This window comes from Lissotriton vulgaris, unplaced genomic scaffold (genome assembly GCF_964263255.1).
Source record: "Lissotriton vulgaris unplaced genomic scaffold, aLisVul1.2 SCAFFOLD_934, whole genome shotgun sequence".
In the NCBI taxonomy this organism is placed as follows: domain Eukaryota; kingdom Metazoa; phylum Chordata; class Amphibia; order Caudata; family Salamandridae; genus Lissotriton; species Lissotriton vulgaris.
The window spans coordinates 195,938-210,852 of record NW_028246822.1 but is presented as its reverse complement, the minus strand read 5'-3'; the positions used below and the strand labels follow the sequence as shown (position 1 = coordinate 210,852).

Sequence of the window (14,915 nt, the reverse complement as noted above, 5' to 3'; positions counted from 1 at the left end):
TAACTATGCATAATAAAATTACCTTACCTTACCTCCTGAAGTTTTCTGATAAAGCTCTCATTATACTTTTAAGGGTTTTGTTAAACTTCTCGACTAATCCCTTGGTTTGTGGATGGTTTGCAGTAGAGAAAGGTGACACACCAGCTTGCTATCACATCCCTGTATGTTCAAGAGGATTTGGAATGGGTTCCCCCGGTGAAAATCACAGTCTTTGGAAATACAGTCCAGAAAAGATGCCCAGGGAGCCATAACTCTCCGCTATGCAATTGTGTGTTTCAAAGGTGCCACTTCTTGACACCTTGTGCCATGATCCAAAGGCAACCAAAATGTACCGATGCTGAGGGGAGGTGTATGGAACCTCTACCCTGGGCTGCTGGGTAGTTCATCAAAGGGAAGAGAGCTAAACGGGAAAGACCTGTGCCATCAGCTCTACTTGAGTGGGGTGCAGGGGGGAGTCATCTAGACAGTGACTTTGAGGTTTGCTTTAAGCTTCCTAGAGTGATCATAGATCTTTACTCTTTCTGGTCCCTATACCCCGGGAAAGAACACACATGTGAGTAATCCACAAGATCAGAATCAGCTTCCTGTCTGGTCATTGTACTGCCAGCCACGCGCATTGCTCGCATTCTGGTTGTCTCTTTGTACCATATGTTATCTTAACAGCATCTGTCTAGCATTTTCTAGCTTTACTATTGCACCAAAATGCTTTCTTATTAATGTCATTCTTTTTTTGAAAGGCTCTTGGATTTATATCCAAGGGCTGTGTTTGGATGCTTATCACTGGAAGAGATTTCTAAAGTATCAGGTTTCAAATTGGTTATGCCACTGATGGCCATACGAACCACATATTCCTAAACATAATGGGGTATTTGATGAGCCAGTGTGCTTCGCTCTTGCACCATGCAATGAGGTGCAAAAGCGATGCATATCTTAAATGCAACTCATGAAGCCATGCAAGGCCACTTTACATGGCCCTGAGTGGCTCCATAAATCTGGAGAAAAGCAAGCAACACAAATCGCTGCATTGCTAACTCTGCCCGGGGTGGCGTTCCATGGGCGTTGCGTGGGTGTTCCCATGAACCTTTTTTTGACATATTCTCAGATTTACACAAACTAGTAAAACTGGGAAAGTGCCAAAAAATATGCCTTCCCAAGAGAGGGGTAATGTGGGCTAATATCTTTATTTCTCCTCGTTGCTTCCTCTTTCAGAATGCAGCACACATCGAAAGAGGAATGTGCCTCTCAGGATTGTTTTCTTGTAGGAAGGTGCCCTTTTCTGCATAAAAGAAATCCTGCATACAACTGCATTGGTGCTAGGCTGCGAAAAGGGAAAAGAACAATTGATGGACAGAATGCAGAACAATGTCAAACATACACCCCAGTACAGAGAGCTGGGCCTAAATCCAGTTTTTTTGCTCACCATGCCATTCCAGTTTGGACTCAGCCATATGCAAATCAGCCTTGACCCTGTGCCCAATGAGAACAGTCCAGCCTAAACTGCCATGCCAGGTCCCCCCTGGAATGGAAACATACATCCTAGGACCGGTTTCGGGCTCAACCCTCATCAGCCAAGATAGCTTGACTCCAGTGGCATGGAGAGCACAGGACCCATGTCTAGGCATACCCGTCCCATTCAGGTGACAAATGGAAAAAGAACAATTGATGGACAGAATACAGAACAATGTCATGTATTCACCCTAGTACACAGTTTTGAGCATAATAAACTGTGACCCGTGTGCCAATTATTTACACCAATGACAACACAGATTCTCAAAATAATTCAGTGACTTCTTCTCAGAATCTCAGCAGAGTTTTTCACTAGTGTGTCAAGTAAAAAAGACCAACATCATTACAGACTACTTACTTACCCATATCTTGGACCGGTTCACGAGGGCTTTTAGCTTCATTATAGCCAATTATACATTGAGAGTTAAGCTTTCACAGGACTATGTTATGTTATGTTAGCTACATTTGTATAGCGCACAGCTGCCCCAGCGAAGGGGCGTGCCGGCGCTACAAGGAAGCGAACAAACATTGCAGAACACAGCGGCCAGTGCGAGACCAAGAGAAGCTAAAGACTACAGAAATAAAAACGTCTTGATGGCCCGCCTAAACTCCAGCAGGTCGTTAAGGGCACGGATATGGGAGGGGAGGGAATTCCAAAGTGCTGCCGCCAACACCCGGAAAGAACGGCCCCCCGCCCTACAAAGTCTGAAACGTGGGACAACAACCAAGTTTTGGCCTGAGGAGCGCAGAGAGCGCTTGGGCTCATAGGGTACCAACAGATTGCCAACAATCTGCGGGGAGGAATGATGGAGAATCTTAAATGCCAGGCACAAGGCCTTGAAATTGATCCTTTGCCTCACAGGTAGCCAATGAAGGGATCGAATGGTGTTGGCTGCCGAGCTGTACCTAGGGAGGCCCACCTCCGCTCTTGCGGCGGCATTTTGAACACGCTGGAGGCGTACAATTTCAGCCTGATTCGCCCCTAATAAGAGCGAGCTCGCATAGTCTAGCCGAGAAAGCACCAAAGCTTGGAGGACCAACTGTCTAGTAGAAGAGTCAAAAAATCTCAGAATCGGCTTGAGACCGCGTAAGATGCCAAAGCAGGTTGCGGCCACCCTTTTAGTGTGGCAGCCAAGACTGAGGGCAGGATGGAATTATTCCCCAGAGGAACTCACAGAATTTTTTTTAACAATTTACATAGGACAACAGCTCAAGCAGGTCCTACTTAGTACGCCAGTGGAGTGGCTACATAGATTGCCTTTGCTAGAATTTTAGCACTGTATGTTCTTACCAGGGGCTCTGAAGAACAGCCTTCCATATTAAGAATAAAGCTTGAAACTCTCAGTTAGTCAGGGACATAGGTAAACCAACATTCTGGATATGATCGTTCCATGAACATTTCAACAAAAAGAAAACCCTTAGATAACCTTCGCTTCATCACTGTTCACTCTTCCAAGGTGCTCACAGCTTTCTGAGAAACTCTTTGTACTCGGCGCCTTCATTCTACATCCATCACAGACACCGTTGTTCTAGATGTAACACAAGTGATCACTCAGTAGATGAGGTAGCACTAAATAAGAACCGTTTGAATATGAAATGTACATTTAAATCCCTCTTGTAGAAGAATATATTCAAGTACTGAACATTTTGTGGCATTTATATTGTTTATTAACAAGGGGAGTGCCAGAACACAAATATTTTTAGTTTTCCTCAATAAATGAGGTATTGGTTTGATAAAAAGGACTGAATTAGTAGGAGTGAAGCCCAGATGTCTGTATTATAAGTAGCATTTCTCCCTTCATCAACACGGGAGAGCTAGTACCATCTCAAGAAAAAAACCATCGCCAGCCCTGGGAACACTGAAAGCAGAGCCATTCTGGAAGCAGTCACACTTTCGAACAATCTAATTTCTTTACAATCAGCAGTAAAATAACATAAATCCAAATCATTTTTTTTTGTTTTATTACGTATCCAAAACATACATTTCTTTTTATCATGTAAAATTGAGTAATTATTGTGTACGTTTTATAGCGTCATGATTGGTTCTAGGAATATAACAGCTTGGTGCAATCAATCTCTTTTTTTTTCATTCCTTTTGTGGATCAATCATTTCATAATTTGGCTCCATCTGCCATCTACAATTGTTGTTCAATAATGGAAAATTGTGATTTTGTTCACTTTGTGCTCGGTCTGGCTATCACATGGTGTGAGGCTCTGTGACATATGTTAATGATCCCTCACTCTTTTAAAGAGATGCATTGTGGTCGGCCTGGCTATCACACCGCTGCAGCTCTGCGACCTTCATTATTGATCCTGCACTCTTCTGAAGTGTGCTCGGCCTGGCTATCACACAGCTGCAGCTCTGTGATCTTCATTATTGATCCTGCACTCTTCTGAAGTGTGCTCAGCCTGGCTATCACACAGCTGCAGCTCCGTGACCTTCATTATTGATCCTGCATTCCTCTGAAGTGTTCTCGGCCGGGCTATCACACTGCTGCAGCTCCGCGACCTTCATTATTGATCCTGCACTCTTCTGAAGTGAAGTATTTGTCCTGGCTATCTCACAGTTGCAAGCCCGATACCGACTTTATTGATCCTGCAGTCTTTGAAGTGTGCTTGGCCTGGCTATCACTCAGCTGCTGCTCCGTGACCTTCATTATTGATCCTGCACTCTTCTGAAGTGTGCTAGGCCTGGCTATCATTCAGCTGCAGCTATGTGACCTTCATTATTTATTCTGCACTCTTCTGAAGTGTGCTCGGCCTGGCTATCACACAGCTGCAGCTCTGTGACCTTTGTTACTGATCCTGCACTCTTCTGAAGTGTTCTCAGCCTGGCTGTCACACAGCTGCAGCTCTGAGACCTTCATTATTGATCCTGCTCTCTTCTGAAGTCAAGTTATGTGATCAACCAGGCTATCACATAGCTGCAGCTCTGCGATCTTCATTACTGATCCTGCATTTTTCTGAAGTGTGCTCGGCCTGGCTGTGATCAACCAGGCTATCACATAGCTGCAGCTCTGCGATCTTCATTACTGATCCTGCATTTTTCTGAAGTGTGCTCGGCCTGGCTGTCACACAGCTGCAGCTCCGTGATCTTCATTATTGATCCTGCACTCTTCGAAAGTGAAGTACTCAGCCTGGCTATCACACAGCTGCAGCTCTGTGACCTTCATTATTGATCCTGCACTCTTCTGAAGTGAAGTACTCAGCCTGGCTGTCACAGCTGAAGCTTATATAAAATGAGGGATCCTTTTTGCTTGTAAACACAAAGCCAGAATATAATTTCAGTGAATAATGAATTTCATTCATGTTTCTTCTCTTCTAAACACAGATTTATTTTTTCAGGCCAAGGGTCTAGAACTGTAAAGCAGAGTTCTGAATTCTATTTGTTAAGCACTGGAATAATTTGCTGTTCAAGATTCAATTTTTACTTGAACGTCAAGCTTTCAGAAACCTGTGAATAACCAAGGGCCTGATTTAGATCTCGGCGGACAGGTTACTCCATCACAACGTTGATGAATATCCCGTCCGCTGAAATATTAATCCCACTGTTTCGGCGGATGTTATATCTGTCACCGTTGTGATGGAGTAACCGGTCCGCCGAGTTCTAAACCAGGACTTAAATGTTTCAACTTCTCGGTCTCCTCGGATTTCATTGAATGATGATGGAAATGATCATCATTTGTTCTACATCAGAGCTTCAGAGGTAAATGTCAGCACTGAAAGGGTTAACTCAGAGAGCTGCAGCTCACATTCTCCTGCTACAGAGGTAAATGTCAGCACTGCAAGGGTTAACCCAGAGAGCTGCAGCTCACATTCTCCTGCTTCAGAGGTAAATGTCATGCACTGCAAGGGTTAACCCAGAGAGCTGCAGCTCACATTCTCCAGCTTCAGAGGTAAATGTCATGCACTGCAAGGGTTAACCCAGAGAGCTGCAGCTCACATTCTCCTGCTTCAGAGGTAAATGTCATGAACTGCGAGGGTTAACCCAGAGAGCTGCAGCTCACATTCTCCTGCTTCAGAGGTAAATGTCATTCACTGCAAGGGTTAACCCAGAGAGCTGCAGCTCACATTCACCTGCTTTCACTTCTGCTCTTCTAAACTGTTCTCTGGCCGCTGTCAGAGAACCATTAATGATGCACTAAATGAGCAAAACCACAGCCAGCTCTGAGGAATATTTATTGTGTGCTTGTTAAATTGTTTTGAGTGTGTTGGGTTTAAATGCTTTATTACTAATCACTAAAATTAGCGGAAAATACCCTTGTTAGTCCAAACAATGATCATGGAGTTGATTTTACAGGTAGCATGGCCAGGTGTGCTTGGATTTCTTTTGTTATAAGTCTCTCACAGAATAAAAACCAACAATGTTTCTTTACTTTTAGTCCACTTTGTGCTAGTCTCCCAAAGGGTTTCCTGATATTTCAAGTTTTTCCTAGATTTAGGGAAATAAACAAAAGCAGAGAATAGACAATTTTATATTTTTAAAAATATATATGTTTTCTTCTTTACTACTAGTTCAGTCTTCTATCCTCTGCTTTTTAGCAGCTGGTATTTGAATATCCTGCATTATTGTAATTTTATAATTTTGTATAATTTCTTCATCTCGCAATAACTGTACTTTTGTCCTTCAGTGTATGCCCACAGATAGGTCAGTAGTATTGTTAATGTTCTTAAATTATTACCAAATTCACTCAGCTCTATGTTTATTTCTATGTGTGTTCTTATAAACAACTAAAGAGAATCCCTAAACATCTAAAAAGTTACTGATGAGATGAGAATACCACCAATAGTTCATGCATTCCCTATATCACCAAATACCATATACCACATATTATAAAGTTGTGGCAACAGGTAAGTGATAGTATGCCCCGTGAAGAAAAAGAGAACCCTCAGGCACCCACACAAGGCAGGTAGCCAGTTGTCGTCATTGGGTTCTGGTTGTTAGTAAATGTGATAATTTACAAAACACTTTAAAGGTGAGGTTAAAATGAGTATCAACCACTCCTAACAAGACCTTTATTAGCAGGGTGGTTCTGACTCAATTAAAAACAGTGTGAAAAATAAGCGGACAAATAGGGTTGTGTGATCTGAACCCCAATATCCTAAAAAGAGGTCGACATATTTCAGCTATTTGGTCAGGTTCTGACCTAGCATTCCTCAGGACCTATCAAAAAAAAGTATATTTTCACCTGGATGGAGGCGCACCCCAAGGGACCTACTCACCCCAGGTGGATACAATCAAACAGTGATTTGGAAGAGTTTACCAGTTAGTAGTCGCCGCACTGGAAGGTGCAATTGTATCCCTGCTATTTGCAAGTTTAGAATTTATTATAGGACTACTTCCAGTGTAAAGAAAAGTAGAATCTCTCTCTTCAGGACTTCTTATTGTCCCAAGGCGTACTTCCTGGATATGCGGCGGAGTTTACGGACTGCGGCGGAGTTCGGATTAGGTGGGACAGCGGAGAGCCGACAGCATGTCGATGCTGGCGTGAAGATTTTCCACCGCCGCATATCCAGGAAGTACGCCATGGGGCAATAAGAAGTCCTGAAGAGAGAGATTCTCCTATTCTTTACACTGGAAGTAGTCATATAATAAATTCTAAACTTGCAAATAGCAGGGATACAATTGCACCTTCCAGTGCGGCGACTACTGACTGGTAAACTCTTCCAAATCACTGTTTGATTGTATCCACCTGGGGTGAGTAGGTCCCTTAGAGTGCACCTCCATCCAGGTGCGAATATACATTTCTTTGATAGGTACTGAGGAATGCTAGGTCGGAACCTGACCAAATAGCTGAAACATGTCGACCTCTTTTGAGGATATTGGGGTTCAGATCACACAACCCCATTTGTCCGCTTATTTTTCACACTGTTTTTAATTGAGTCAGAACCATCCTTCTAATAAAGGTCTTGTTAGGAGTGGTTGATACTCATTTTAACCTCACCTTTAAAGTGTTTTGTAAATTATCACATTTACTAACAACCAGAACCCAATGACGACAACTGGCTACCTGCCTTGTGTGGGTGCCTGAGGGTTCTCTTTTTCCTCACGGGGCATACTATCACTTACCTGTTGACACAACTTTATAATATGTGGTATATGGTATTTGGTGATATAGGGAATGCATGAACTATTGGTGGTATTCTCATCTCATCAGTAACTTTTTAGATGTTTAGGGATTCTCTTTAGTTGTTTATAAGAATTATTTGATATAAGGGTGTAAGAGATATCTCGATTTACCCTTCCTCTCCTGTTGTTTAAATATATTTTTATGTGTGTTCAGTGATGGTGGTGTGTTCGCTGATGTCTTTGTAGGTTTGAAGATTGACTGAAGCTTTTCACATAGTCATTACACTGGAATGACTTTTCCCCTGTGTGTGTTTCCTGATGTCTATGTAGGTTTAAAAAGTAACCAAATCTCTTCCCATATTTACTGCACTGGAATGATTTTTTCCCCTGTTTGTGTTAGCTGATGCAGGTTTAGGCTTGATAAATATATATAGCTCTTCCCACATTCATTGCAATTGAATGGTTTTTACCCTGTGTGTTTTCTCTCATGGTGTTTTAGGCTTGATATTCGACAAAAGCTCTTCACACATTCACTGCAATGATATGGTCTTTCACCCGTGTGTATTCTCTGATGGACTTTTAGATGTGATAAATATATAAAGCTTTTCCCACAATCGCTGCACTTGAATGGTTTTTCCCCTGTGTGTGTTCGTTGATGACACATTAATGATGAAGAGTAACTAAAACTACTTCCACATTCAGTGCACTTGAAGGGTTTTTCTCCAGTGTGTCTTCGCTGATGAGTTCTCAATGATGAAGATTGACTAAAACTACTTCCACATTCACTGCAATGGTATGGTTTTTCTCCAGTGTGTGTTCGCTGATGAATCCTTAATGTTGAGGATTCACTAAAACTACTTCCACATTCACTGCAATGGTATGGTTTTTCCCCAGTGTGTGTTTTCTGATGCTGTTCGAGGCGCGTTAATCGACAAAAGCTCTTCACACATTCACTGCACTTGTATGGTTTTTCCCCTGTGTGATTTGTCTGATGGTATTTCAAGTCTGTTAATTGACTAAAGCTCTTCACACATTCACTGCAATGGTATGGTTTCTCACCAGTGTGTGTTCGCTGATGATTCCTTAATGTTGACAAATTCCTAAAACTACTTCCACATTCACTGCAATTATATGGTTTTTCCCCTGTGTGTGTACGCTGATGCTTTTCTAGGCCCGATAATTTACTAAAGCTTTTCAGACATTCACTGCAATGATATGGTTTTTCGCCCATGTGTGTTGTCTCATGGAGTTTTAGGGCTGATACATTTATAAAGCTCTTCCCACAATCGCTGCACTTGAATGGTTTTTCCCCTGTGTGTGTTTGTTGATGATACATTAATCCTGAAGAGGAACTAAAACTTTTTCCACATTCACTGCAGTGGTATGGTTTTTCTCCAGTGTGTTGTCGTTGATGTACCTTTAATTTTGATGAGACACTAAAACTACTACCACATTCACTGCAATGATATGGTTTTTCCCCTGTGTGTGTTTTTTGATGCATTTTTAGGTGTGATAATTGACTAAAGCTCTTCAGACATTCACTGCAATGGAATGGTTTTTCTCCAGTGTGTGTTCTCTGATGGATTTTTAGTTCTGATAAACATATAAAGCTCTTCCCACATTCACTGCACTTGAATGGCTTTTCCCCCGTGTGTGTTCCCTTATGCCGTTTTAGGTGTGCAGATTGACTAAAGCTCTTCACACATTCATTGCATTTGAATGGCTTTTCCCCTGTGTGTGTTCTCTGATGCAGTTTAAGGCTTGGTAAATTTATAAAGCTCTTCCCACATTCACTGCACTTGAACGGCTTTTCCCCCGTGTGTGTTCGCTGATGCAGTTTAAGGCTTGATAAATTTATAAAGCTCTTCCCACATTCACTGCACTTGAATGGCATTTCCACGGTGTGTGTTCGCTGATGATTCCTGAGTTTAGATGATTCCGTAAAACTACTTCCACATTCACTGCAAGTGTATGTTTTTTCTTTCATAGTTAGTGTCTCTGAGTCGGGTATGTATTTTCCTACATCTCTTGACTGTGCTTTCTGAAGGGCCAACATGACCGATAAAGCACTTGTGTTATTCTCACACAACCTGTATGTGTGTGGTATTTTGCTTATTTTCTTTCCAACTAAACACTAAAGTGCAAAGGTCACCAAATACTTGCCACATTCATTTTTTATTTTTCAGTTGTCTGGCTTCACTCCATTGTGATTTTTGCTGGTTGCTGTGGAAAGGCCTGAAAGAGTTCACAAAACACCTCTAGCACTGAAAGGTGGTCTGATATCACTTTAGGAAGCTGAGCACTGCTGTAACCAATTCATGATCAAAGCTGGTATTGGACACATTTACACAAGGAGTGTTTTTTTCTTCTTGAGACACAGAGGTGCACAGCTGAGACCCGTAGAACCACAAATTGCCCATGACGGTACTTTGAAGATCTGTCAGTTTATGTTCAGGTTCGGCTGTCTCTGTCGGCAGTTATGTTTTCCTGAATACTGGAATGTAATGTTTCTGACTTTGCTCTTGCAGATTTACAGTATTAGCTTCATTATTCTCAAATATTTTGTACAATCAAGGATTGTTTTCTGTTGGATGAAAAGAGATTTAAATTACTTAAATGGAAAATACTGGAATGTACCTATACAATTTTTAATTGATTGTAAAAGGATCTCATTTATTATTATTGTTGAAACTTATGAAGACATATTTTACCATACAGAGATATTTTCATAAAAGTTCCTTTGAATATGCCACATCTTATTTATTTCAGCAAAGGTGTTCATAGAGAAACTTAGCAAAAAAAGGGTGCTCGCATAGCACTCATATCCTAGTTACAGGTTTAGGTAGATGCATATGGTCAAGGTTTTTTATAAAATAAGAACAACTCTTGGAGTAAGAGATGGATCTGAAAGACTCAAGACAGCAAAGTGGACATCAAAATGCTTTGTTATACATCAAATCTTATTGTCCACAGAGGTGCCTGGTTTTATTCACTGCTAACTATTTTTTCAAGAGTATTACCTTCGCTGTTTTCTCAAAGCCTGATTAAGTGGGCCTTTTGTGCGCTGATTGTGTTTGGGACCCTTGGGGCTCTATCTGGGCATTGTAGGCCCTGCATCATATATCGACCCTCTCCCCATATAAAGCGGCGCCTCTAAGACTCTAGAAATCTAGATATTGACCTAAGATTTAGCATGTCCCTCTTATGGACATGAAAGAAAGACTATCATGTTCTATAGCTTCAAAGTATTTCCATGCTGGCGGCCATCTTACAATGATGCTTTTTACTAATTCTGCGTAGATTTCCAAACTGGTTCGGTCTATCGAATTTCCAAGTGTATCTAGGCCACTGTTCATCCCATCTCTCCTATCCCTCTAATTCGGATTCTATCTTCCTAATTGCATAATCTAGTTTGACCTAATGTATTTCAACTTCCCTTTTTTTGTAATCGCACCTGGTCCTTCCCTTCAGGATTTGCTGATCTCCACCTAGTAATCACATGCATATAACGCTGGGAAGCCCAGAACAGAAAAAGTACCTTCTTCTCTCTGGACATCTCCTGTCATGATGCTGTTGTTTAAGGGCTGCCTTTGTAGAATGGAGTCATGGAACTTTCCTCCAGTTACCCCATGATTTGCCCCATCCCTTCCTTACTTCATATGACCATACCCCTTTCCCCTCTCTTCCCCTCAGCTTCCCCCCACGTGAGCATTCTGTAACCCGGTCCCTCCCCTCTTTCCACTCTGGAAATTTGGAGCCCTTAGCCATGGATTCCCTTTCTCATAGATCTCTAGACTCCAACTAGTTCCAGACGGTTGTAATTCTTACACTATCATATACCCTCCTAAACTATGTAAACGCGTTTTCTCAAACTTCAAACACAGGCTTCTCAAATTTCAACTAGTAACCCTTATTTCCAGCCCCTATGTTTGCACGACTAAAGGAGCTAGCATAAGTTACGAGGGCCAGATGCATCAACAAACCGTTTAGCGATTTCCTAATTGCGAATCCTTGCGAATCCTTGCGATTCGCAATTCGAAAATCGCAAATCAGATTGCATGAAAGTGTAACACTTTCTGCGATACCTAGGGGATTGCAAATGACCTACCTCATGAATATTAATGAGGTAGGTCGCAATTTGCGACCTCCTATGAATCGCAAAAATCACAGGAATGGTGGCCTGCTGGGGTCAACAAACCACCATGTCCGTGATTGCTTTTAAATAAAGCAATCTTTTTTTGAAAAGCAGCCCCGTTTCATTAAAGGGAAACGGGATGCTTTACAAAAGAGAAAATGAAAACGTGTCCTTTCATTTTCTAAGAGCAGGCAGTGGTCCATGAGATCACTGCCTGTTCTTAGAAAATGCATTTACAGACATTCACAAAGGAGAAGGGGTCCCTTGGGGACCCCTTCCTATTTGCAAATTGATTACCACCTACTTGAAGTAGGTGGTAGAATGCAAATGTTTTGTGAATGTTTTCCGACCGCATTTCGGTCGTTAAACATTCATGCATACGCATGCTGTTTGGTATTAAGAAGGGATGTCCTAAACATGCCCTTCCCCCTTTCTCTACCCCAATTCCAACACGGTTGACGGGTTGCTACTCCTGTATTTTTGTTCAAAACTTCCTAATAGGGAATCATAAACCCGTTTTGCGAGTCGGTAACAGGTTACCCAAAATAGGGTTTGCTGCATCAGAAGAGCATTTTTTGGCGCTCGCAAACGGCTGATCCTGTGAATCGGCCGTTTGCGAAGGGAAAACATGCTTGATGCATCTGCCCCATTATCTTTTACACTACAAGATCAGCACAATGAAGGAAAGCCCTTTGCTCTCTGCTCCGGATCACTGCATCCACTAAAGCCCCCCACGGTCTCAGTCTCTCGGTAACTCCCTCTATTGTTTGCAAAGCAGAGGCAACCATCGCTCTTCATAGTAATGGGATTATCCTAATTCAAGTATCTGAACGAAGCCTAGAATTACTTGATGACATTTTCCTCACTCATCAAACTCTCCCAGACCCAAGCTCTTCCTAGCCCTTTAGGCATCCCACAGGTACCTTGTTCTGTATCCCCCCTCTCCCCAATACTTGTATTGCTCCATTCCTTTCCCCTCCTCCACATCCATCTTCATCAGATTACCCAACAGCATTCATTTACCATTACCCTTTCCATATGATTCAATGACAGTTGTCGTCATAATAGTCTGAGCTGTCTTCACACCCCTTAAGCAGAGACCACTGAAATACATGACTCGATACTAACACCTTCACCTTATCTCTGCCCCTTACCCTGAACATTCCCTTGCAGTCACCACTGATGCGTTTGTGACACCTCCTTTGGACCCGCTAACTTGACCAATAAGAGCTGATCTCTGACCTTCTCTGTCAACAAAAGAGCCCTACCTAGTCCTGAAACATCACTATACTGACCCTGTGGGTAAGGATCCAATATAATTGTTGGTACCCTCGGTGTGTCGCTCACCTCAGTTCCCAAGGTCAAGATGCTACATTTACAAAAAGCAACATGTAAGCACAGGTCACCCCACACAGGGTACAGAAAAAGTGTGAGAGAGCAGAGAGAGTGCCTCACGGACGTATCACCCGAGGGGGTTCCCGGCTAGCAATTGCCGGTATACCCTCTTCTCATCATTGGTCACTCTCTCTGTGTGAAGAACAGAACAAACACAACAAATTATAACTGTGCATATGTGAGAATAGACAGAAATAGACAGACAGTGTACACATACAAATACTACTGTAAACCAAGGTGTGTGAAAATACACCTAAGACCCCAACAAAAGAAAAGGAGAGGTAAAACCGGTGAAGTTTTGCTGGCTGTCTGTTTTATTCCGGTGCTGCAAAACTTCCCATTAAAAATGGTTAATTATGTACCACCATTATCTGCTTAGAATGGACCGACATGTTTCATTGTTCCTGTGTCAGCAATTTCACCAGGGTGAAAAATGGGGTCTCTATTCTCAGTCTTCACTTCAATAATCAAGGACCTTGTGCTTGCCAAGTCTTCACATACCGGCAAGTATCCAGGACTCCGTGTCACGTGATCACGTGTCCGTCACTGGCTCTACCAATTTCGAGCCACTGCAGCCGCTTTCCTCTGGCGCTTCCGACGATCCTCTGTCCTTCTCTGCCTGCCTGCGCCAAGGGGACTCCATCCCCTAACGTGCCCTGCGGCAGATTCGTTTAGCGCCAGGAGGCGCTCAAATTCATCACAGGGCTCCAGCAGTGCAGGGCACAGGCCGTCGTGCCCAGGCGATGCCCAGGCCAAGGGCGGGCCATTTGCACCCTTCAGAACCAGGAAGAGGCAGGGCCACATCCCATGGTTCTGTCGCGAGTGGTCGACATGGACTGCCTGATTGACTGGCTGCCATGCTATTGAACTCTGCATTTTAAATGTACTGTTGGATTTACGGGGGACTCACTGTGGAAATGTTGTTCCTCACACTAGTACTGTTCCTATACCATTGCTTTTTGGACAGACTGGATCAATTGTATCTAGTGGATTCACAAGGGAATTGGGAGAGGGAGGGGTTCGTCCATTTTGGTTGGATACAGTGATTTGTTGTCAGTAACTGGGTAGGGTGGGAGTTCAGAAGAAGCATCTGTCCCATCTATTACCCCCCTTAAGGGCATATAGAATCATGGGGAAAAGTAAAGGGCAAGATAAAGCTCATGGAGCTCTCCGTTCAAAAAAGAGGGGCACTTGTGGTATCTGCCATGAATCAATAGATAGGATTGAGACCTTGTTTTCGGAATGCTATGAGATAGCAACCTCAGAATCTACGATGCCCCCTGCCCACGTGGAAAACTCTCCCAGCATTGACCGCAATCCTAGTTTAGTATCAAATTTCCCACCCATGCACCGGGAAGTAAGAAAAAAAGTGTACCTGTAAATTCCACCTATGTTAAAAAATGTCAATACTGGTAAGAAGCCTAGAAGCTGCCCCCTCAGTTTAACGCCAAACACAAATATAGTGACACAATCTAGCGATACCCAGGACACCAGTGAGGATTATATGTACCTTAAAAAGAGTGCAAAAATAGATTTGAAGCCCTCATGGAAAGGGCTCATAGGGAAGTGGTAGGTGGGGCGGCTGACCAAGACAGTGGGAACTCCGAGCTAGCTGGTGTGGTTCAGGCTCTAAAACCCACCACTGAGTCTTTGCGAGAAGAGGTGGCTGTCCTAAGGAAGGAGATCACAGATCTAGCAGGAAAGGGCAAGAGCGATAACCCAAATATGAGGGAAGTTGATATTGGTTATCCACCTATTCTCTAAAGGAACCCTTCACTCCTAGACGCTGGGCCCTTTGAGGGGGAAAGA

At 42.9% G+C, this 14,915-nt stretch overlaps 1 protein-coding gene across 1 annotated transcript in view; it reads right to left on the bottom strand.

Annotated features, from left to right (window-relative positions):
• Positions 1–7,790: 7,790 nt before the first annotated feature.
• LOC147665737 (uncharacterized) overlaps positions 7,791–14,915 on the bottom strand; it is a 70,837-nt gene continuing 63,712 nt past the window's right edge. Inside the window, exon 7 of the mRNA XM_086949555.1 lies at positions 7,791–10,160. Within this exon, the coding sequence (XP_086805681.1) occupies positions 8,043–9,632 (1,590 nt within the window). The 5' untranslated portion in view covers positions 9,633–10,160 and the 3' untranslated portion in view covers positions 7,791–8,042. The remainder of the gene's footprint in view (positions 10,161–14,915) is intronic.